General features: G+C 40.2%; 1 protein-coding gene across 3 annotated transcripts in view; it reads right to left on the bottom strand.

Annotated features, from left to right (window-relative positions):
- The window catches only part of DPH6 (diphthamine biosynthesis 6), a 273,005-nt gene that overhangs the window by 198,479 nt on the left and 52,613 nt on the right, over nt 1-21,913 (bottom strand). For all 3 annotated transcript variants that reach the window (XR_007243639.1, XM_048486218.1, XM_048486219.1), the window contains exons 4-5: nt 15,061-15,134; nt 6,499-6,617 (exon numbers count right to left, since the gene is read on the bottom strand). Coding sequence is in view for 2 of the 3 variants with exons in the window: in XM_048486218.1 (XP_048342175.1) it covers nt 6,499-6,617; nt 15,061-15,134 (193 nt within the window). In the remaining variant the exon portion in view is untranslated. The remainder of the gene's footprint in view (nt 1-6,498; nt 6,618-15,060; nt 15,135-21,913) is intronic.

The raw sequence follows: 21,913 nt of genomic DNA, 5'->3' as shown, positions 1-21,913 counted from the left end.
TCTGGAGGAACTGGGTTTGATTCCCAGCTCTGCCACAGTGGTGTAGGAGGTTAAGAGCTCGTGTATGTAATCTGGAGGAACCGGGTTTGATTCCCAGCTCTGCCGCCTGAGCTGTGGAGGCTTATCTTGGGAATTCAGATTAGCCTGTACACTCGCACACACGCCAGCTGGGTGACCTTGGGCTAGTCACAGCTTCTCGGAGATCTCTCAGCCCCACCTACTTCACAGGGTGTTTGTTGTGAGGGGGGAAGGGCAAGGAGATTGTAAGCCCCTTTGAGTCTCCTGCAGGAGAGAAAGGGGGGATATAAATCCAAACTCCTCCTCCTCCTCCTCCTCCTCTTTCTTCTTAATTCTGGTTAAGAAAAGCCTGAAGGAAAAACATTACCCTTCTGAAGCAAAACTTACCTTCACCTAATATTAATTTGTAAAGATGGATTTAGAAAAGTGTACTAGAATTAATGTGCATTGTACAATTATGCATTGTCTGTAGTTTTTACGCCTTCCTACAGACATCATTAAACTAATGGAAAACAGAGCTATAGGAGGTTGTGTGAGCATGCCAGTGTTGATGAATGTCAAGCTCGTGTTACATATTTGCTTATCCCTTTAACATCTGCGCAATGTGCCATCTAATGCATTATCCTTCAGACTTTTAAATGTGTTATTCCAAACACATTTACTGCAATTTAGCTTAAAAGCGCTTTGATTATTCATCTAAAAGGTAAAGTGGTAACCCACACCTTAACTTCTTTGCCACTTGATATGTTCAGCAGCTCCATACCTTAAACCTACTTTAATAAAGCACACAATTATTAAGGTACTGCAGAAAGGCCCCAGAGCATACAAGCTCCATTAAATTTGCTTACATCTAATTATGCTTGCCCTAGGCAGGTGAGAAATTTAGTCCGATAAGATCTCTCTTTCTACCTGTAGCCAAAAAAAAAAAAAAAGGGAGAGAGAGAGAGACAGCCGTCTTCTATCTAATTACTATCTACAACTATTTATGGTATTTGTGCTTTAAAGAAGAATGCCACAAAGGGTTCTTTTGTGTACCAACAAGTCCATCCTAACTTGCTCTAAGTCGCTGAGATACAAAGGCAAGTTTATCGTGCTTAAGAGATGACCACAGGTCATTGGCAATGTCACCCCAATAGTCATTTCCTGTACTGCTGAAGGCAATATCAATTTCTGGAGGATATTTTATTTTTAATTAATTAATTTTGGTTTACAAATTGAACTGTAACTTTGTAAACAAATTATCAGTTCAGCTCCAAAGAACATTCAAAACCAAATCAATGAGAAAAACTGAACTGACTTTGTGACATGCTGTGTGATTGGTAGGCATACACAAAGCTTCACAATTCACAAAAAGATTCAGCTACATGATATAACACTCTTAAGAAAATCTTTTCTGTTTTTTGTTGACCTAGACCCAACGAAAATCTTACGTTTTCAAAATATCTCATTTTTAATGAAGGATCAGTTTATGATGATGCAAGAAGTGACAAAGGTAATTTCTGAACCTGGATCTTTTGTGATTTGCTAGCAGAAATAGTTTCTTTTAAAAAGTATCTTCCTTTGTATAAATGTTAAGAAAGCAAAGAATGAACCTACAATAGTTCCCTTTTTACTGCTCACACCAGAAGTGCTGTAAAAATAAAATGATTCTGGCAAATCATCACAGCTGAAGAAGAATTAATATTTTATTACACCTTCTAATAGATACTCAAGTTCCAACATAATATATTTTATATATAACAGGAAAGCTGAAATTTTTTTGTAAGCTCTCACCCAATGTTACCCTCAAGACAGGAACTCTGGCTTTAAAAGTCTAATAAAGCAATAGGGGAAAAAAGTCTTAAATGCTTAACAGAAATTGTCCAGTTCGTACAATCATGATAGGGCTTGATTCATGCCAAGATTATACAACACAATTTATCAGAACTATATTTTTATCCATTCATGTAGAACAGATTCTTTCCTATTATACTGGTCATTCTTTGGTCTGATGGGCTACAAACCCTTACTGACCCCAAAAGCAAAAGGTTCCTTTGTCAAATTTTATATCTAAAACCTCATCTAATACTTTCATGTGAAATACTGCTCTGAAAACTGTAATTTTGGAATGATGTATTGGCCTATTAATATGTTTCTCATCAGTTTGGGTGGTTACATACCATTCAATAAACCTGACTTCAATACTGAGCTTGGACTCATCCTTTTGTCTTTGTGATCAGGCAAGCAATCACCCATAATGGGTCAGTTCAATGTTAAAATCACTACTTGGCCAATGAAAGTCAAACAATATGTTGATTCTAACTACTTTAAAATTAAACTTCAGGTATACAGTGCCTTCTGCATGAAGCATGCTTAATAAACTTTAAAGAAAATTCTGTAATGAGTTATGTCAGGCTAGCATTCCAATTTGCTAGGGGTGAACACAACTTACCTTAAAATACCTGAAAGGGGTATAATAATAATAAGAGCTGGAAAAGATCATGAAATATAAGGATCTTCAAATTGAAGTCGAACGATTGTGGCGAAAAAGACCAACAGTAATCCCAATAGTAGTCGGTGCTCTAGGAGGAATCCCAAGAAACCTTGAAAAGCATCTGAAAAGCCTAAACTTGGACAGAACATCAGTCCACATGCTGTAGAAAGCAGCACTTGTAGGAACTGCACACATTCTACACAAATACTTCTAATATCCTAGGTCCTTGGGAAGGATTTGATATTCAGAGACGAATTCCAGACACTTGTGCTGTGTTGTTATGTACATATAATGGTGATAGTAAAAATCACCACCATCATCATAATCATAATAATTTTTCATTTGTATCACCATATTGTATGGGTTGCTGGACATTCTTAGTCTGGTTTCTCAGTTGAGACCTGTCTGGCTTGGGAGCCCCTTCTGGTAGTATACTTCCAGCATAGTAGTGAAAACAGGGGGTGCCCAAGAGGGGAAGAATCGAATAACAAATTTGCATGTGGTCTGGATCAATTAGAAGAAGACATTTGATTCATTGTCCCATAGTTAGATCATGAAATGCTTGGAAACAATTGGCATCTGCAAAAACATTTGAGTACCGGTATTCACTGAAAAAGCCATGAAACAGTGGAAAACTGAACTGACAGTCGGAAATGCAAACTTTGGAACAGTCAACATTAAATGAGGAATTTTCCAAGGTGATTCACTATCACCCTTACTGTTTATCATTGCCATGATCCCACTAATAGTAATTTGAAAGAAAACAACATTGGGATATCAAATGGGCAAAGACTCGGGAAAAAAATCTCACATTTGCTGTACATAGATGATTTGCTGTACATAGATGATCAGACACAGAAATCCAGTCACTAGTGAACACAGTCTGAATATTCACCACAGACATGACAATGGAATTTGGCCTGGAAAAGTGTGCCACTGTGGCAATAAAGAAGAGGAAGATCACCAAGAGTGATGGCATAGAAATGCTTGATGGTCAACTCATCAAGTGCAACCAGGAGACAGCTTATAAATACCTGGGCATTTTGCAGCTGGATAACATCAAGCATGGGCAAGTGGAGATTGTGGTCAGCAGAGAATATACCCAGAGAGGAAAATTTTGAAATCTAAATTAAATGGCGGGAATACCATCAAGGCCATCAACACCTGGGCCATATCCGTCATCAGGTACACTGCAGGAATCGTCAACTGGACTCAGGCTGAGCTGGATTCATTGGATAGAAAAACTTGGAAGCTTATGACAATGCACCATGCCTTACACCCATGCAGTGATACTGATAGATTATACATTCCCCGGAGATCTGGTGGCAGAGGCTTACTGCAAATACAACAAACAGTGGAAGAGGAGATACATGCGCTGGCCAATTATGTGAATGAAAGTTAAGAACAGGCATTGATTGAAGTGAAGAACAACATTGAAGTGAAGAACAACAAGAACATATTCAAGACATATCTTCCCTCACACAAGAGGTCATTGGAAGGCCTCAAGCACAAGTGATACAGATCAGGATCAAGTCAGCAATGAACATGAAAATAGCATAGACTTGCAGACATCCAATTAGGAATGCCTTCCCTCATCACTAATATTCAACTAAAATCTCCCTCCCACTACCCCAGTAACTTAAGGTCTTTAAATCGTGCTTTGTCCTGGGGCAAAAGAAAAAAAATATTTTTTGTCTCTTCCCATGTGACACTCTTCAGATATTTTAAGGAGAGTGTGGTTGTATCCCCTAGACTGGATTCTCCATGCTAAACATCAACTCAATTCCATCAACCTCTCTTCATAAGAGTTATTTTCCAGCCTCACAACTATCTTCACAGTCTTCCAGGGAATCCGTTCCCATTCTAATTTGTCAACATCCTTCTTAAAGTATACCTGCAAAGGAAGTTTGGTGAGCACTGAATAGAGTGAAAGTATTACTTCTCATGACCTTTAAGGTTTCTTTTAATGGGTGATAGCTCACTGTTGAGGATTTTTATAATGAAAACAGAAAATGTGATGCACGCCAGGTTGGCCCTCCCATGCATGATCAAGTCATGGATGATAGCAATCTTATTCTGGATCAACCTGTCATGTACTGACAGCAACAACAGACCCAAGGGCTGGCCAACATGGCTTCTTGAAACCCAAGAATTGGGGGACAAAACAGAAGGAGTGATGGCCTTTGAATATGGAACACCCCTTCTCTGCATACAGCTATTTTGTCACCCTCCACTATACTGCCCTTTGCCTGTGATCACTGACATCCTGCTCCAACATTTCCTCTTCCCCTGTCCCCCAGGCAAACGTCTCTCCAAGTGTCACCCCATTCCTGGTCCCCCTGCACCGACCACTCACTGGTTCTCTGGGGGTGCAAAGTGCCTGGCTCACAACCAGGTACCTGGGGCTCCCAGATGTTATCGAGAAATGGGGGACTGAAGCTGCCTCCCACTCAACCTAGTCATGGACCCCCAGGCCAGCCTCCCACCCTGTCCTAGTTTCTGAGTCCTCTAGGCCCTTTGGCCAACCCAGGGAAACCCAGACCAGGGGGATCAAGGGCATCCTTCACTTATCCACCCTCCCCCACCAACACAAATGGAAAACAAAAAAAGACACAAAACCCTGACAGTACAATTCACCCCATCCCAAACCAGGCCCCAAATGGGCACTCCAATGGGCAATGCCCTTATGCCACCACCCTTCAGCCGCCGGCCCCTGGCCTAGCAAGCCTCTTATGAAGCTACTGCCTGAACAGTTCTTCCCTAGCACAGCTATTACCAATTAGGGGTGGGTGTGGCTCTCCTTGCAGCAGTCAGCAACAGGAGGCAGCAGGGAGAGGTTCCAGTTTGTAGTGAATGGTAACCCCAGGTTTTACATGTACTAATGCCAAGCAAAGTATCAAACATCCCACTGAGCTTTGCATTTGGAAAACCCTTTATGTATACTGCTACCACTGTTGTCATATTTTCTATTTCTCTTCTGTTTGAGGTTTATAAGAACTGGCCACATTGCCATTTCAGGCTACATGCGCTTTTTTGCTGACTTTGTGCTGAATACTAGCAAGGATGATGATAAAATCTCATTGCACTGTATTATGTAACTGTACAAAATCTACTCTTTATATTGCTCATGAGATAGACCTTTGATCCACAGAACTTCTAATGCAATCAGACCAAGCATGCATTTTTAATACATTTTACCCTCCCCCTGCAGAGTCTATGACCTCCCCAATTGGTAAAAGTGTGGATGAGGGAAAATTGGGCGGGGGGGGGGGATCTATGAACTCTTCTTTTTCAACTACAGCAGAAAATTGTTGCATGAATACTCAGGAATAGGATGATACGGTTCTAATAGGTTAGAACTGCCAAAGTCCAGCTATCCTTCTGACTGGACTTTGGAAGTAGAATGGAAACAGAATCAGGTACATAGAATGACAGAAGGCAAGAGGAGTGGAAAGGAAAGTTTACAGAGGCTGCAAAGAAAAAAAACTGAGAGTACAATTTGACAAGGGACATGGGTTATCAGCCTGACAATAAACTGAGCAAATCTGTAGGACACTGCTTAGTTATTTATTGGGTAATGCTAGCAAATTTTTTCTTTAATCCTTTCATCAGATTTGATTGTATTTTATAGCGATAATGGTCCAATGCCTAGCAAACCACTTGTATCACTCATATATGAGTGAACTATAAACTGTTGCATTATGGATGAACCATTATTGATAAACACAGTCACTGAGCAAATGTAATGATGGCCATGAAAATAGCCTCTTACTTTTTCACTGTCTACTGTGAAAAATATTCATCATTTGCAAGTTCCATTAATTGTTCAGACAAACTGTCATGCAACTGCAATTCTTCAGATTTATACTACATCCTTCACCTGCTACAATATTCTCTCTTTCATCATGTTTTAATGACAAAACAGATTGCTGCAGTTTAACGGCTAAGCATTTTCAGTTTGTTAACATAAAATTATCAAAAACAAAATATTGTAGATTAATTCTTACCAAAAGCAGCTACTTTTATGATTATGGCTTCAATATTGGAAGATATCATTTCTTTAAGCAACATTTCCTGGTCCCGACGCCAAAGATAAGCTAAGGGCTGTAGGGTAAGTCGTTTGCACCTATTTGAATATGGAAAATTGCTTTGTTATTTTGATCTTTAATCCAAACAGAAGTTATTTAATTTTTGATCAAGGTTACTTCCAATGGCAGATAAACATTTTCTTGGACTGCCTGTCCAAGCTATGGACAATCCACTCATTTACCACATCAGTAGAACAAAAAAAAAAGAGGAGGATATCAAGAAACTTTATGTCAAACTACATTGTAATCATGAATGTGTGTGTGTGTGTGTGTGTGCGCGCGCGCACACGCATGCCCGGAAGTTTGCGACTTTGCTGGAGAGGGAAGAGGAAGCTACAGCTCACACCCAGTTCTTCTAGGACAATACAATCCCATCCAGGACTGGGTGCCCCATGATCTCACAGTATACTTACCCCAGATGAATTTAACCTGCTGCAGGGTTGGAGCAGTTCAGCCTGCTGTGCCTACAAGAGGCACACTGTTTCTGGGACTGGCGGCCTCCGCCAGAAGTCGAAAGGCAGTTGGACAAGAGCACGGCCCATTGGGGAAACCAGTGGAGACAGGCCCTTTAAAAAATTGGCTTGAGGGGGAGGGGAGGGTGGTGCAGGGGGTCTCACGGTTAAACATGACTTGAAAGCAATGTTTTTTATTGCTTGGGAGCAATAATCTTTCTTATGTTCTTATGTTTTGGGCCAGCAGTTGGGTATAAAGGAGAGATACCCTGATCTGCTCCCTTCACCACTGCAGCTGGGCATGGTGGTCGATGTTCAAGGTGGACAGGACTGGGGAGAGAGGATAGCCCGAGGAGAGTAGACTGTCATCCTGAGTGGGAGACAGAAGAGCCGTTCGCCAGTATTCTCCTTTCAAGTGGGAGATGGAGGGCTCAGTCTGTTATCCAGCTAGCGTGGTTGGAGGAGGTATCTAATCTGGGGCCAGGGGTGTAGCACCCCCTAGCACTAGTGCTTCCTCTGCTCCACCACTCCCACAGTTTTCCCACTGGCCTCAGAATTGAAGGAGGAGAACTCACATTCTGCCTCTTCCTCCTGATAAAATTCTCCAGCTCTAGAAGTCTGGTGTCAGGTGTCATCCTGCTTGGCCCTGGATCCTTCACTCTTTCTTATACCCCTTCTCAGCTGCCCTTTTCCAATTTTTTCCAATTAGAGTCTTTATTGGCCCCCACTCCTGCCACTCCTGCCTGAAGCCAGGTTTTCCAAAAATACCCCTTCAGTCCCTCCTCCCTGCTGCCTTGAGATAATGAGGCTGTATAAGGACCAATAAATTAAGGCTGAATCCAGAGAAGATGGAGGTTCTCTGTGTTTTGGGTTCCTGAGTTTCTGAGATCTTGTAAGATTTCATATTCCAAGCAGTTTCTACAATGCAACTTACCCTTAACTTGTTTTGCAAAGTATACTTAATATTTTTCTCTGCCAACAGAAGCCAGCATGGTGTTACTACTCAGAGTACTGACCTAGGATCATGGACCCTTGGCTTGAATCCCCATTCTGGAAATAAAAAATAAGGCCAAGGCAAATGGTGCAGAACATGTAAAAATACAGATAAAATTCCCTATGCATTTTGTCTAAGAGCCTTCTTCGGGGGAATCTGTAATATGTAAAATGTAATTACACTACTGAGTATATAAAAAGAATTATTTAGTTATTATTATATGTAAAACATTAAATGTTAGAGTGCAGGTTGTACCACATACAAAACTGCTAAAGCTTATTCATCTTTGGGATTGCACCATTGATCCTGGCCTAATTTTTTAATCTCTTGTGACTGGTGTGATCTTATTTTTTTTCCTTTTACTCCTCCATGAACCATCACTCTGCCATGGAAACTTACTGGGTGATCTCTCACCAGTCATTGTCCAATCTTAACTTACAGGCTTGGTGTTGTGAGGATAAAATGGAGGAGGTAGCAACAACCTTGTAAATAGATTTGGTCCCTACTGAGGAGAAAACCAGAATATCACATTTGTTTAGTTCTCAAAAGCATAAATTATCTGTATCAAAGGGAAAAAAACAAAATGAATTTTTAAAAAATGTTTGAAACCAACATTTCAAAATTGATTGACATTTGTTAGAATTTTGCAATCAGGACATTATGAGAAACAGCATAACTCCACCTGGACACCTTATCTGGTCCTCCAAATGATCTCATCCAGTGCAAGGTTCATGTGAAAAAAAGACCTAAGACCTGGGGAAACCTGATCATAGGCACTAAAGAATCACACCTAGAACCACAGAGTAGCAATAGGAACAGCCAGGATGGTGCTTTCTGCAACTGCTACTTGCCATACCATTTCCCACCAAAAGATCTATGTGTGTTCCGTTATGGTATGGAGCAAGAGAAATCAGCATGCTTCTGCAGTAGAAAAACAGTCCTGAATGATTATGAGCATTGTAATTCATTTTTACATTTTGTCAAAACCATAATTCTGAGCAATATTAAACATGTTACTTAGATAAAATAGCATTTATAGTGTATCAAACAACTATCAGCAAAAACTTACTTCCCCCTCACACACACATTAGAGTCCTAACTTTCCTTTTTCTTGCGCCAGCCATTTTGTGCTAGCTTCGGGAGCCTCTATGCTGTCTCTGCTATTTGCAGAATGTTCCTAGGAGTTTCCTCTGCTTGCAGCTCATCTGACGGTCATTTCAATGTAAAAAGTTGATGAATAAAGTTTGATTTTCCTGGTGATCCCACGCACATGTTGTTTTTTCCTCCTTTTTAAGTTGTTTTGAATGAGATATCTTGGTAGCTACAATTACACCATCTAAAAATTGCAGACACTCAGAGGGCAGGTCTACCTTCCATTAAGAGGCAATGAATAGATCTGTCCTCCACAGAGGACAGGTGTTGGGATTTTACAAGTGCTTGCTTCACTCAGTCAAGCAAGAGTTAACTGTCGAGTATGTAGATAAAGTACTGAAGTCACATGCCTAGAATCGCATGACCTTCTGGACTTTGGTAAAATGAACCTAAACCAATCACCTTATTTGAGGACAACCAAGCTTGTATTGCCTTTTCAAAATGTGAAAATATAAACGCTAGAAGTAAGCACATAGCCATCAAATTATCTTCAGTAAGAAAAAAAGTACAAGAATGATTAATCAACATCAAATACTGCCCTTCAGAAGAAATGATAGTGGACATGCTGACAAAACCACTTACCAAGATGACATTTGAGAATCTCTGTCAGAAATTAGGCCTGTTTGACTTCAGAAACTGACAAAGTGGTTTGTTAGAATTTTTCAAGTGCCTGCTTCATTCAGTCAAGTAAGAGTTAACTGCTGAGTATGTAGATAAAGTACTGAAGTCACATGCCTAGAATCACATGAGCTTCTGGAAAGATCTCTCTGTTTCTTCTTCCAGCAAAAGAAAAGAGACAGACAGACACACAGATGCAGATATACTACACAGATACATAGACTGAGCATTTGCATAGAGTTTGTTGTTCCTATATTTAGTGCAACTTTGTTATCTAGTAAAGTTTTACAAACAACTCACTTGCACCTCTGATCTATTATTTACTCTGCAAATTCATTGCAATACAATAACAGGTCTACCCATTATTTTCAATCGCGAGTAGACTTGTCTTCCACAGAGGACAAGTCTACCCACTGCTTCTCAATGGGAGGTAGACCAGTCCTCCAAGAAGCTGCAATTCCAATATGGTGTCTTCAAAGTTATGAAGATTTCTCACTTAAAACAAAAAGAGATGAAAGCAACACTTCTGTGGGATCGTCAAGAAAAACAAACTTTATTCATTTAATTTTTGTCATTGAAATGGCCACCAGATGAGCTGCAAGCAGAGAAAACTCCTGGGAACGTTCTGTAAATGGTGGCAGCAACAGCAGCAGCAGAACAGAGACTCCTGAAGCTGACATAAAATGGTGGGCACAATAAAAAGGAAAGTGGGATCTCTAAGGTAGCAGGGCAGGGCGGAGCAGGAAAATTAAACATTACTTTGTGTGCCTCTCCTTGGCCTAATCCTCAATCTCCTACAAAGTAGTAAGGGCAGTTTTTTTTTTAAAAAAAAAAGTTTGCTCGAACGTGGGTAGGGGCAGACAGAACAAGGCAGGCACTAGGATTCCCATGGAGCACTCTAATTCAAATAAGGTTCAGGAAGAAGTGGTGGATAAATTCACAATTCTACTGAGATCTTTTGGTGGAAAAGTCATGATAGGTAGGAATTACATTGATCTGTGTCATGCCAAATGTACTAATCAAGCCAAATGCTGAAATCTCAGAGTATGAGTAGTATGCAGTAGTGTTTTTCCACTCCTACTTTTTCAGTGACTATATGTCAAACATAGTGTAGAAGGCTACTGCTTCTGAATGCCAAAGCACGTGTTGTCAATCAGCCCAAAGATATTATTGGCTGCAGTCATGTGACAATAATATTTTGAGTTTTGTGGGCTCATGTGCTCCTTCTTCTTATCATGCACAACTGAGAAATTAATCACTTCTGCATTTGTGGCAAATCAAGGCTTTAATTTAGTCTGCATTCTTTTCTGATCTCCAGGCCAGAATTCCAAACCGGGATTAAGCTATGCTTTTAGAATTCTGCTTTGCAGGCCAAAGACAAGCCATAAGTCGTAATTCAGTTGAAATGACAAAATGTGGGGTCTTGGGAATGTAGAAATGATTCATGTGTAAGTCACACAAGAGGCTAAAAAAAAAGAACACAATCTCTAAGATTTCAGGCCTTGTTCTCACAACAATGAAGCATGATTTTTCATCAAGCGTAAATGTAACTATTGTCTGTTCCCTATATCAATTTGATTACCGGAGTGTTTCCTAACAAAACAGATTGCAAAATCAGGGGGGGCGGGGGGGGGATGTTAACATGAAATCAAGATATTCATTCCAGGTCAAGTAAAAAGGAAAAATAAGCTTTAGCCCTGTGTCCATGTGAAAAATTCACTATTATACTGTACCTAAAATCATAAGAATAAATTCTCAGAAAAAAGCTAAAGTTTCTGTTTTAGAGCACTCATTTACATCCTCAAGTGTCATTAAGATACTGAAGACCACTTAGGCTCATTGTACGCAGTGGGGTTTGTCCAACCTTCATTTGTATGTATATTTAGAAAATCCACTTTGAAAGTCAATAGGAAAGAATTAACTGAGGTTCATGAAGTGTTAATTGTTACAGCCAAAGAGTTATATACAAAAAGAAACTCTGTTTTTATTTTTCCTAGTTCAACAGGATGCATTTAAAAAAAAGTTTTATTTGACCTACTGCAAAATTCTTGGTTAACACCCCAACTGTACAGTTTATGTAGTGCAAAAACTAAATTGAAAGGAAAAAAGACAACCCACAGCATTGTTCTGCCAAAGTTTAGAAGTCACGCCCACAAAAAAGCCAGCTAACTTCTTCCTGAAGCAAAAACAATTCTGCGAGCAGTTTAATAAGACAATACGTTAAGTCTAAAGAGTTTAAAAATTCAGCACAATTGGAGAAAAGATATTTCAGACTGCCAATGAACTGTTCTAAACTATTTCTAATTAAAGCTGATAGTACAATAACTAAGAAACTACAATCTAGTGAGATTGAGATACTGTTTCAATATATTACGATGATAATTGCTGAATTCTACCCCAAGATCATGCACCACTGCAGTGAGCTAAAGACAACCAGACTGGCCTATATGTCTTAAAAGGGGCTCAGAGGACTCCAAAATCACTACTTGGGATGATGTGGGGGATCAATGAGAGAAGAGAACTGGAAAATGCCCCTGCAACCCTCTCCACTGGTGAAAGAACCCTTGCACAGCCTACAAGGAACCAACACTGATCCTCGTGGCCACACCAATGGTTACAGTTGTAAAAATAGTTATGTAAAAATAGCTGACTGCTGTGCATTTTCACTGGAGTGGCCCGCCCAATGCATTTATTTTCTTTTTCATACAGATAATCTATGCATTATTGACATTCAGTCTCAGTTCAGTTTGGGTTATTTTCGTAGGCATTCAACTGCTGTAAGGACCTTTTATGTTAATAAACAAAATTGTCAAATCCTCCTTTGAAAAACAATCACATGAGCACATGAATCTAGTTTACACTGAATCAGACTTTAGTCGATCAAGGTCAGTATTATCAAGTCAGACTGCCAAAAGCTCTTCAGGGTCACAGGGTTTACATCACATACCACCTGATCCTTGTTAACTGGAGATTATCTGCCACTGAGACATGGTCCCTCTTTTTAACATTACATCAAACCATTCCAATATCTTAAATGTAGTTTGACATAAATCATGAAGAAAAACCTAATTCCTGGCCAAATAAGTACAATTCCATAACAAAGAATATGTGTAGGAATCTGAATAAAGTCAGTGTAACACTGCTTAAATGAATGTGTATAAGCACTGAACTGATAAAAAACACACATATGTTCTTACTGTTGTTACTATGAATAACCCCTATGCATTTAAATAGGATTACTTGTTCTAATGAACCTAACAGTATCAGACTATGTAGCTTTCAGAATGAAAGAAGGGTGTTCCCCTATCTCGCTAAAAACTGCATCGTCAGCCATAAAACTCTATTTCGCCATAAAATAAAAATAGATTTAATGGTTCTGCCACATAGTAAAATTAGAGCCTCCTTCAGGGAAAAAAGAGAACTGGAAACATGGGCCAGAGTCTAACCAGTTACTTTAGGAATTCCCCCGTAACTTTTGCACAACAGGTACTTTTTTATTGATTGGGAAGGGGGGGGGGGGAGGTTAACAGCAGTTCCCTAGAGCCAAAACAGGTTTTGAAACTCTCACTGAATTAAAAAAGGATTTTGCTATGCAGCATAGATAATTGTTTTTAAAGAAACAGGAGTCCAAAACCCTGTTGCAAAAGTCATATAATTCTTTGAATTCAGGTACTGTTGTCACAGCCCTGACCTGGATAGCCCAGACTAGTCCCATCTTGTCAGATCTCAAAAGATAAGCAGGTTCAGTCCTAGTTAGTATTTAGAAAGGACACCACAAAGGAACACCAGGGTCACTATGAAGAGGCAGGCAATACTAAACTATGAATATTTCTTGCCTTGAATACCCTACAGTGGCGTAGCACCAAGGGGACAATGTGTGTGTGTGTGTGATGCAGCGGGCGTGAACCAATGTGGGGGGATAGGGCACATGTATGCCCCAGGCACAATTCCCCTCGCTACGGCACTAATACCCTATGAGGTAACCATAAGTCCATTGCAACTTGACAGAAAAAACAAAGCCCATTCAAATAAAAACATTATCCGTAATTACAAGATAATGTACTTAGAGAAAGGAGGAATTTATATTAACTGCGTTAATAGATGATAGGGAAGGAGTAGAAGCATTTAATTGTAACGGCAAGGCAATTAAAACCCACACAAAAAAGGGTCAAAACCCTCCATTCTAGAATCTCAGTAGCCATGAACACATAGTACTGTCAATAGACCACTAGTCAACATTGCATTTTCTACTGGCAAAGACTCCTCAGAGTCTCAGGCAGTGATCTTTCACATTACCTGCTAACCTACATTATCCTTTTCACTGCAGATGCCTGGAATTGATCCTGGAGTCTTCTGTATGCAGACCTGACGATCCACGACTGAGCTTCAACCTCTACCTCTCAATCATGACCCCACTAAACCACAGTCCCAGTGTTTTGTTTTTTTTACTATAATATCCCCACATTAAGTTATTAAACATATTAGTTTTGTCAGGTCTACATTCTTCAAGCTAGCCTCCACTTCCTGAGATTTATAATATTATGATGGGATGTGTACAAGTGGCAGTAGTGGAAGTCTGGTCTTGCTCTTGTTTTCTTATTTTTTCCCCTCTCAGCCAGGAGCTGGGCCAAAGGCACGCTGCCCCTACCATGGGGCCAGGGGCAGCTGCGCTTGTTGCCCATTGGCTAAGATTGCCCCTGAACATCCTCTCACATCATGGAACAGCTTTTCAGGAGGTACATGAAGCTGGGAAGCATTAAAATCCATTCTATTTATTATTTGTTAGTTTGACTTATACCTTGCCCTTTCCTGACAAATTGGGCTCAGGGCATTTTCCAACAATATACAATACACAATTCAAATATTTATTTAAAAATCCCAATAAGAAAAGATAAAAACTATGCAAGCTGACCAAATGAAAAAAAAAGAACAGAAAGAATCGGGGTATTTTAGAGCCTTGATTCTATTTTCATATAGGTTCTTACAGAACAACTTAATAGCAGTTCTTAATTGCTTTCATTGTAATTTTATATGTATGCAGAGAAAGCTATACAGTACTTTTGAGTGTTAACAGCATGCTGTAACTCATATTGAGTAAAGCACAAATTTCTGTTTTACACTGTGCTCACTTCATTTAAATGCATGTTCTTGGAGCAATTATAGCTTAAGGGTATATTCCACAATCACTAAAACCAACACCACTGTTGCCACTCATGTAAATGGATTGTCAACCGGCAGTACAAATATATGCTTAATTTTACTTACACATCTTCCACACGGACACGTTGATAGTCTGAAAGAATGGCACCTACTGAAACACCTTCTACGTCCTCTTTATCCTGAAATGTTAAAAAAAGTAACATATACATGAATATTCAGTATCTACAAAAGAAAAGAAAGTTAGAAATATTTGTTAGTTTATTTATTTATTTATTATTTATTTGAATTTATACCCCTCCCTATACAGAATTCTCAGGGCAGCTCGCACATTACTTTCCAACAGGTGACTTGTCTGTCTGGGATTTTAGACCTGCGGTTTTCCAGATAAAATTAGGGACCACACTCGTCTTATCAGTTCGTCAGCATGGCCAATTGGCCATGCTGGTAGGGGCTGATGGGAATTGTAGTTCCTGAACATCTGGAGAGCCGCAGGTTCCCTACCCCTGGTCTAATGTGTAACACAAAACAATAAAGGGGTTTAGGCCTGCATCTGTTGAGGAAAACTTTGCTTTACCCTCCTCTACATACTCCTCTATATACCCCACATAAAAAGAATTGTATCATAGAATCATAGAGTTGGAAGAGACCACAAGGGCCATCAAGTCCAACCCCCTGCAATGCAGGAGCACACTATCAAAGCACTCCCGACATATGCTCATTCAGTCTCTGTTTAAAAACCTCCAAAGAAGGAGACTCCACCACTCTCCGAGGCAGTGAATTCCACTGTCGAACAGCTTTGGTGATCAGAAAGTTCTTCCTAATGTTTAGGTGGAATCTCTTTTCCTTCACCTTGAATCCATTACTGTGTCCTAGTCTCTGAGGCAGCAGAAAACAAGCTTGTTCCCTCTTTGACATGACATCTCTTCAAATGTTTAAACATGGCCATCATGTCACCCCTTAACCTGTGCTTTTCCAGACTAAACATCCCCAGCTCCCTAAGCCTCTCTTCGTAGGGCATGGACTCCAGACCCTTTACCATTTTTGTTGCCCTCCTCTGGACCAGCTCCAGATGGTCAATATCCCTCCCAAGCTGCAGTGCCCAGAACTGTACACAATACTCCAGGTGAGGTCTAACCAATGCAGAATACTGAGGTACAAATACATCCCTCGACCTTGACACTATACTCCTATTGATACAACCCAGAATCGCATTAGCTTTCTTGGCCGCCACATCACACTGCTGACTCATATTTAGTTTCGCAGATCCATTTCGCATGTAGTGTTGTCAAGCCAGGTGTCACCCATCCTATATCTGTGCATTTCATTTTTTCTGCCTAAGTGTAGTATCTTACATTTATTTCTGTTGAAACTCATCTATTTCTATCTATTTCCTATGTATCACTACCTATATCTACAAATTCTTCTCACAGTAATCAGTGGGTGCCACTAATTTCTACAGGAGAAAGAAAGCTAGCACCAGAAGGTTGGATCCTTATAGCATTCCCGGATTCTGTTTGTCTCAATGTCCTCAGCATATCAGGTCATCCAGACAAGATGAACAAATCTCGTCAAAAACCATTTAAAGCTTTGGCTGTGTAGTTTCTATTAAATTATAGTGTCATTATCTAAGTATGGTATCTGTTTAAACTGTTTAAACAGTATCTAAAACTGATTTTCAAATATGTGTCCTCCATCATATCCTAGTGTTACACAAGCCCCTTGGTTGGATCCTGACTAAACTAGCTAAACTTCTTGCTACAAACCCCTCATGTCATTCTTCAGGCTCCCTATCCCTGGATATTTGAACATGGAGCCTGGGGGGGACAGGGTTTGGAGAGAGGTGCACCTTAGTGGGGTATAATGCCAGAGGGTCTATTCTCCAAAGCAGTCATTTTCTCCAGGGGAATTGATCTCTATTTGGTACTTGGGAATTTAGTACTTCCAATTGACAACATAACTCTATTTAACACGTCCACAGCCTTATCAACCTTTGTACTGTTATTATCCAGAAATCCTTTTTCTTATGTTCCTGTGTTGGGTTGTATCAAAGTCACTCCTAAATCACAAATACATTATGTCTAGTGTATATCCCTCCTCCATCTTCTTCTGTACTATTTTTAAACATGAAACAGCTAGATATATAAGTGTACTTATACTGAAATAGGCCCTTTTGAACATTTTCCATAGAATTGTACGAGGTTTTTAAAATTCCTGAATAGAGTATTATAAGTTTAAAAGCCTCTACTATTTCTACTGTACATATCTTCGATATGAAGATTAAAAAAACTGCCACAAGTTTTACTTGGGCATTTATAAAACAGACTTCAGTTTAAAGCACTTTAAAAAATTATATAATTAATCCTTCTAACAACCTGGTGAGTTAGCGTAGCAAAAACTGCAGTTTCAGGAACAAAACCCCCATTTCCTCTGCTGAATTAGAATTACTAAACCACGAATAAGTGTGCAACACATTAAGTAAACTAGTGAACTTATTCAGTCCTTTGAGGCCTTGAGCAGTAGTGGACCTGCATATCTTTGGGACCACATCTCCCCATATTGCCCTACAAGGCATTTGTTGGAGGGGAACCTCCTGATGATCCCTGGCCTGAGGGATATCCATATGGCTTCAACAACAGCCAGGGCTTTTACAGAACAAATTGCCTGGTAATGTCAGGGCCCTGCAAGAATGATGTCAGTTTCGCAGAGCCTGTAAGACATGGCTGTTGCACCAGGCCCCTTCCAACTAGCCAGCCGGATTATTCGAATGCAATATAACATCTTTTCGGTCTCTGGGGTGATGAGGAAAAGGTAGAAAGTGGGAAGGATGAATTCCTGTTATTAGATTACCACCATCACAGTGTTTATTTTAACATTTTAAATTATTTACATTGTTAGTTGGTTAATTTTAAATTTGGATTTATATTTTAATGTTTGTGGAATGTTTAATTATGTTGTAACCCACCTAGAGCCCTTCAGGGATAGGGCGGGACATAAATAAAAAAATTCACTTGGTCTTAATGCCTGTTACCGATGGCTGATTTACACATTGGGAACATTATATATAAGACATTTCAAATCCTTCCATGTGGTAAGTTACGGATATAGACAGATTCATTGCACAGATGAGGTTATTTTCTTCCAGTAAACACATGATTCCTCCCTCCAAGAAAAGAGCAGTCGCATGTTAGATACTCTGGTATGACTGGAAATGGGGAAAAATATGGAACCCGGATTCCCACCATAAATTTATGATGGTAAAAAGTGTTGCCAAAACTGATATGCCCACATTTCTGAGCATCAGTTCCTACCATTTTGCTCAGCATGTGGCCAGATAGCCTTTCCCAGATCCAGGACAATTTGCAAGTTTTATAGCATCTTCAGGCAAAAATGGAGGTGAATTGGAAAAAAGAACATGATGCTTCAGCTATAAAATCAGCATGATTGAATCTGATGAGACAACAGCTGGCTCCAACAGGGAAAGACCAAAGCTATGCAGGACCTTTAGAAGAGTCATGGAAGTATACCTAATCCAGCATAGTCAAGGCAGCATATATTGTGTTCTTTTTCAGTTTTCAGGCTTCGAATTGCCTTAAAAATAAACCTTTCCCTTTTCCAGTCTCAAAGCAGGAGGCAGCGGGTCCAGAACTCTCATTCTTGCTAGGCATGAATCGGGTTCAAACCTGTGATCTTCGGTTTACAAGCTTGATGCCTTACCACTTGGCTACTGCACCTGCAGGATATTATGTTGTTTGTTGTGACACAATCAAGCCTTTTTATCCCTTTCATATCAATAGTTTCTTCATACCAGTTCTTATTCAAACAGGCGAATCACATTCCTTTCAGCCAGCTCTCAAACAAACCAATTTAGCTTCTTTCTCATCTCCAGTCCTTCCCCTCCTTCTCTGCTTGAAGGAATGGCTGGGGGTGCCACTACACCTTGGACTCCCTCTTATATCACAGGGATTCCTAATTCTAACTTTTCCAGATGTTTTCCCGGCAAGCTTGCTAAAGTCAATTTTTGTTTCCTGCTGTATTCAGTCCCTATATGTAAGCCTCCTTCCCATGCCATATGGCCAGCATGCACACAATTCTGCACACTGGCAACTTGCAAATGCTACTTGGCACATGCATGTGCCCTTGCTCACCAGCTTGCTTCCTATTTGTAGGCTTTGGGTGCTAACACTCTGAACAATCCCAGCCTCACGTCATCTTTGGATTTATTGCCTAGAATGCCTGCTACATCACCTGCCTGCCCCTCTTGCCAAGAACCTCCATCCAAGTTATAACAGGTGTACCAGATTGAGGATCAATAGAACCAGACTTTCCCAGATGATCTCTCAAAGCAGAAAAAGGTGAGGTAATATTCCCATCTGCTGTCTTTTTATCTTCAAGGCTTACTTCTTGCCCCTCCACGAATGAACTGCTGTGTAGAAATAACTGCTGGATAGGTGCCAGAACCAGGTAGTGCTATTGATGGGACAGTGCAGTATTTTGTGCTGAAATGTACTAATACGAAAGTCACCAACCTTGAGCCTGCAGGCCCTGTGGAATTCTGACACAGGGTGAGTGCAGCCAAAAAATGTCAAGGATAATGTTAAGCATAACTCTCGCAGAAACTCTTCAACATTTCAGGCAGAAACTCTACTGAACATTATTTTTTTAAAAAAATTAGCATATTGTTTAAAAATACTTTCCTGCATCCTTACAGCTTATTTTCAGTCACCCAGGGAAGGTCTTTCTGCAATGATGGCAGCTGCTGACAAAACAATTTAAAAAAAATCTATACAGATGGTCTACTGGACAAAAGACCCACCTGGCCCCATCCACTTTCTAAAAACTCTTGGTAGGCACCAGGAAAGGTTTTGGTGGGCACCATGGTGCCCATGAGCACCTAACTAGGGCACTGGGTACTAAAGCATTGTTCTGTTTGCCTGTAACCATGGCTCTCATCAGTAAAGTCTCTGATTATTCCTATGAATTACAGCCCATGTTTTTTTTTTTCTAAACCAACTCTAAAACTAAATAATTTCTCATTTCCATCCCAAATTTCTGGGAAGAAAGTATCCGTTCCCCTCCATTAGCTTGAACCTGAGTCTTGTTCAAAAATACATGGATGTTTTCATATGTTGCATTGAGCGTATTTGGTACTAAAAAGATCCATCAGTGCATTGCAATTAGTTGCTAGCTGACTAAGCAATATTGGAGTCAGTCCCCAAAGAAAGATGTGTTAAGCGAGTATATGAAGGCAGCTACTCCAAGAAGTCCCTAAACCTGTGTGTTTTCTATACAATAAAGAAAATTGTGATTACCTGACAGGCCACTGACTCAAATTCAATGACATATTTCTGAAGATGGAAGTAAGGAAATTTTCTTGCCTTCTCCGTTCCACTACAACGTGAAATGCCCCATGAAATGCTGCTGCCGGAGGACCAGCAACCCCAGAACAGAATTTCAGGGGGACCTTTGAGTTGCAGAAGGAAGGGAGAGTAATTCTATATGGATAGAAATTCTTCCAATCACAGAAACATTCTAATGGATCCAGGTCACCAGATGGTAGGCCATCAAGGTGTTCAAGCTACAAATATCCATTGTATACTGAATGGAAGTCTGATGATTCAGGTCACTGAGAACATTCAAAATTCTAAGATATCAAAGTGGAAACTGACCAATATCCCCTAGTTCAACCAAAAGACAGCTTCTTAGTACATCCATTACTTTAAAGGAATAGCATGCCAACAGAAGGCAGGGTGATTTATAAAGTGTGCTATTTTTAACTATTATTTCACTTTTAGTCATTATTTATTTATTTATTTATTGCATTTGTATACTGCCCTCCCCCCAAGGGCTCCCCTCTTCCTTTGAGAATCTGTGCAATTTATTTTAAGAGTTATGTAAACACTAATTTCTGCTATCATTATATTTGGGGTTCAGGAGTGTAGCTTGTTAAAATGTTGCCCAGAGCGCCCTGCCCCTTCACAGCTGTTCTTGTCCTGTTGGGGAACACAGCTGAGCACTGCTGAGCAGGGTTCACATGTCCCAACCTCCACGTGGAAGTTGAGTGTGAGGTCACGTTTATACTGGAGGTGAAGCTTGGGGGTGGAACCAACAGTATAAAAGTAGAGGAGGACTGGCTGTGTGCTCAGTTTGCTGCTGGCCTCAGGGAGGCTTGGCGTCACCTTTAAACTGCAGCCAACTGAGGCCAGTAGCAAATGGCCAACTTCAAATTCCACATGGAGATCGGGGCAGACCCCTGTCTCCACATTCAAACTCCACATGGCGTTTGGAAGTAGCCGCCCTTGACTGTGCTCTGATCCTGTTCAGGCACAGTTGTGGGGGGGGGGGTGCAGCAATACGCTCTCTAGGAAGTGATTCCCAGAATCCTAGCCCCGTTATGCCCCCCTCGCTTTGTTGGGATTTGGTACAAACAAATGGGCTTCCCAGTATCTGAATTCATCACAAGCATTTCCATCACTATCCAATTGTTTTTAAACTATATTTATTTACTACAATCATGCTAATAAGCTCAGGGTACTACTTTAGCTTCGTGAGCATCCTGTGATGAGATATATTCAGAGATTTATAAACACATGTAGTATACATGCACAAAAGTAACCAGACCCATATCTATCAGACAGATATATCTGTGTATATAGCAACTTGTGCTTTCAGGTGAACATGTGGGATTCTACAATTATTGGGAATGCTACGAAAAGCACAGTTCTGACCTTACATGTGTAGGGCTGTCGTCAGATGCTGTGGTCTGTACAACTACTAGTGGGTATAATCTCACTCCTCACCATGCACAATCAGCATACATAGTTTGGACTGCCTGAACAGAACTATTATTACTTGCTTAAGGTCACCAAACAAGCTTCAGAATTAAATAAGTATTTGAAGCTTGTTCGTCTACATTCCACTCAACACTGTATCCCCTGCACAGTACTGAAATGTGAATTCT

This window comes from Sphaerodactylus townsendi, linkage group LG02, assembly GCF_021028975.2.
Source record: "Sphaerodactylus townsendi isolate TG3544 linkage group LG02, MPM_Stown_v2.3, whole genome shotgun sequence".
In the NCBI taxonomy this organism is placed as follows: domain Eukaryota; kingdom Metazoa; phylum Chordata; class Lepidosauria; order Squamata; family Sphaerodactylidae; genus Sphaerodactylus; species Sphaerodactylus townsendi.
The sequence above is the reverse complement of the archived record's forward strand: the minus strand, read 5'-3'. Positions and strand labels throughout refer to the sequence as shown.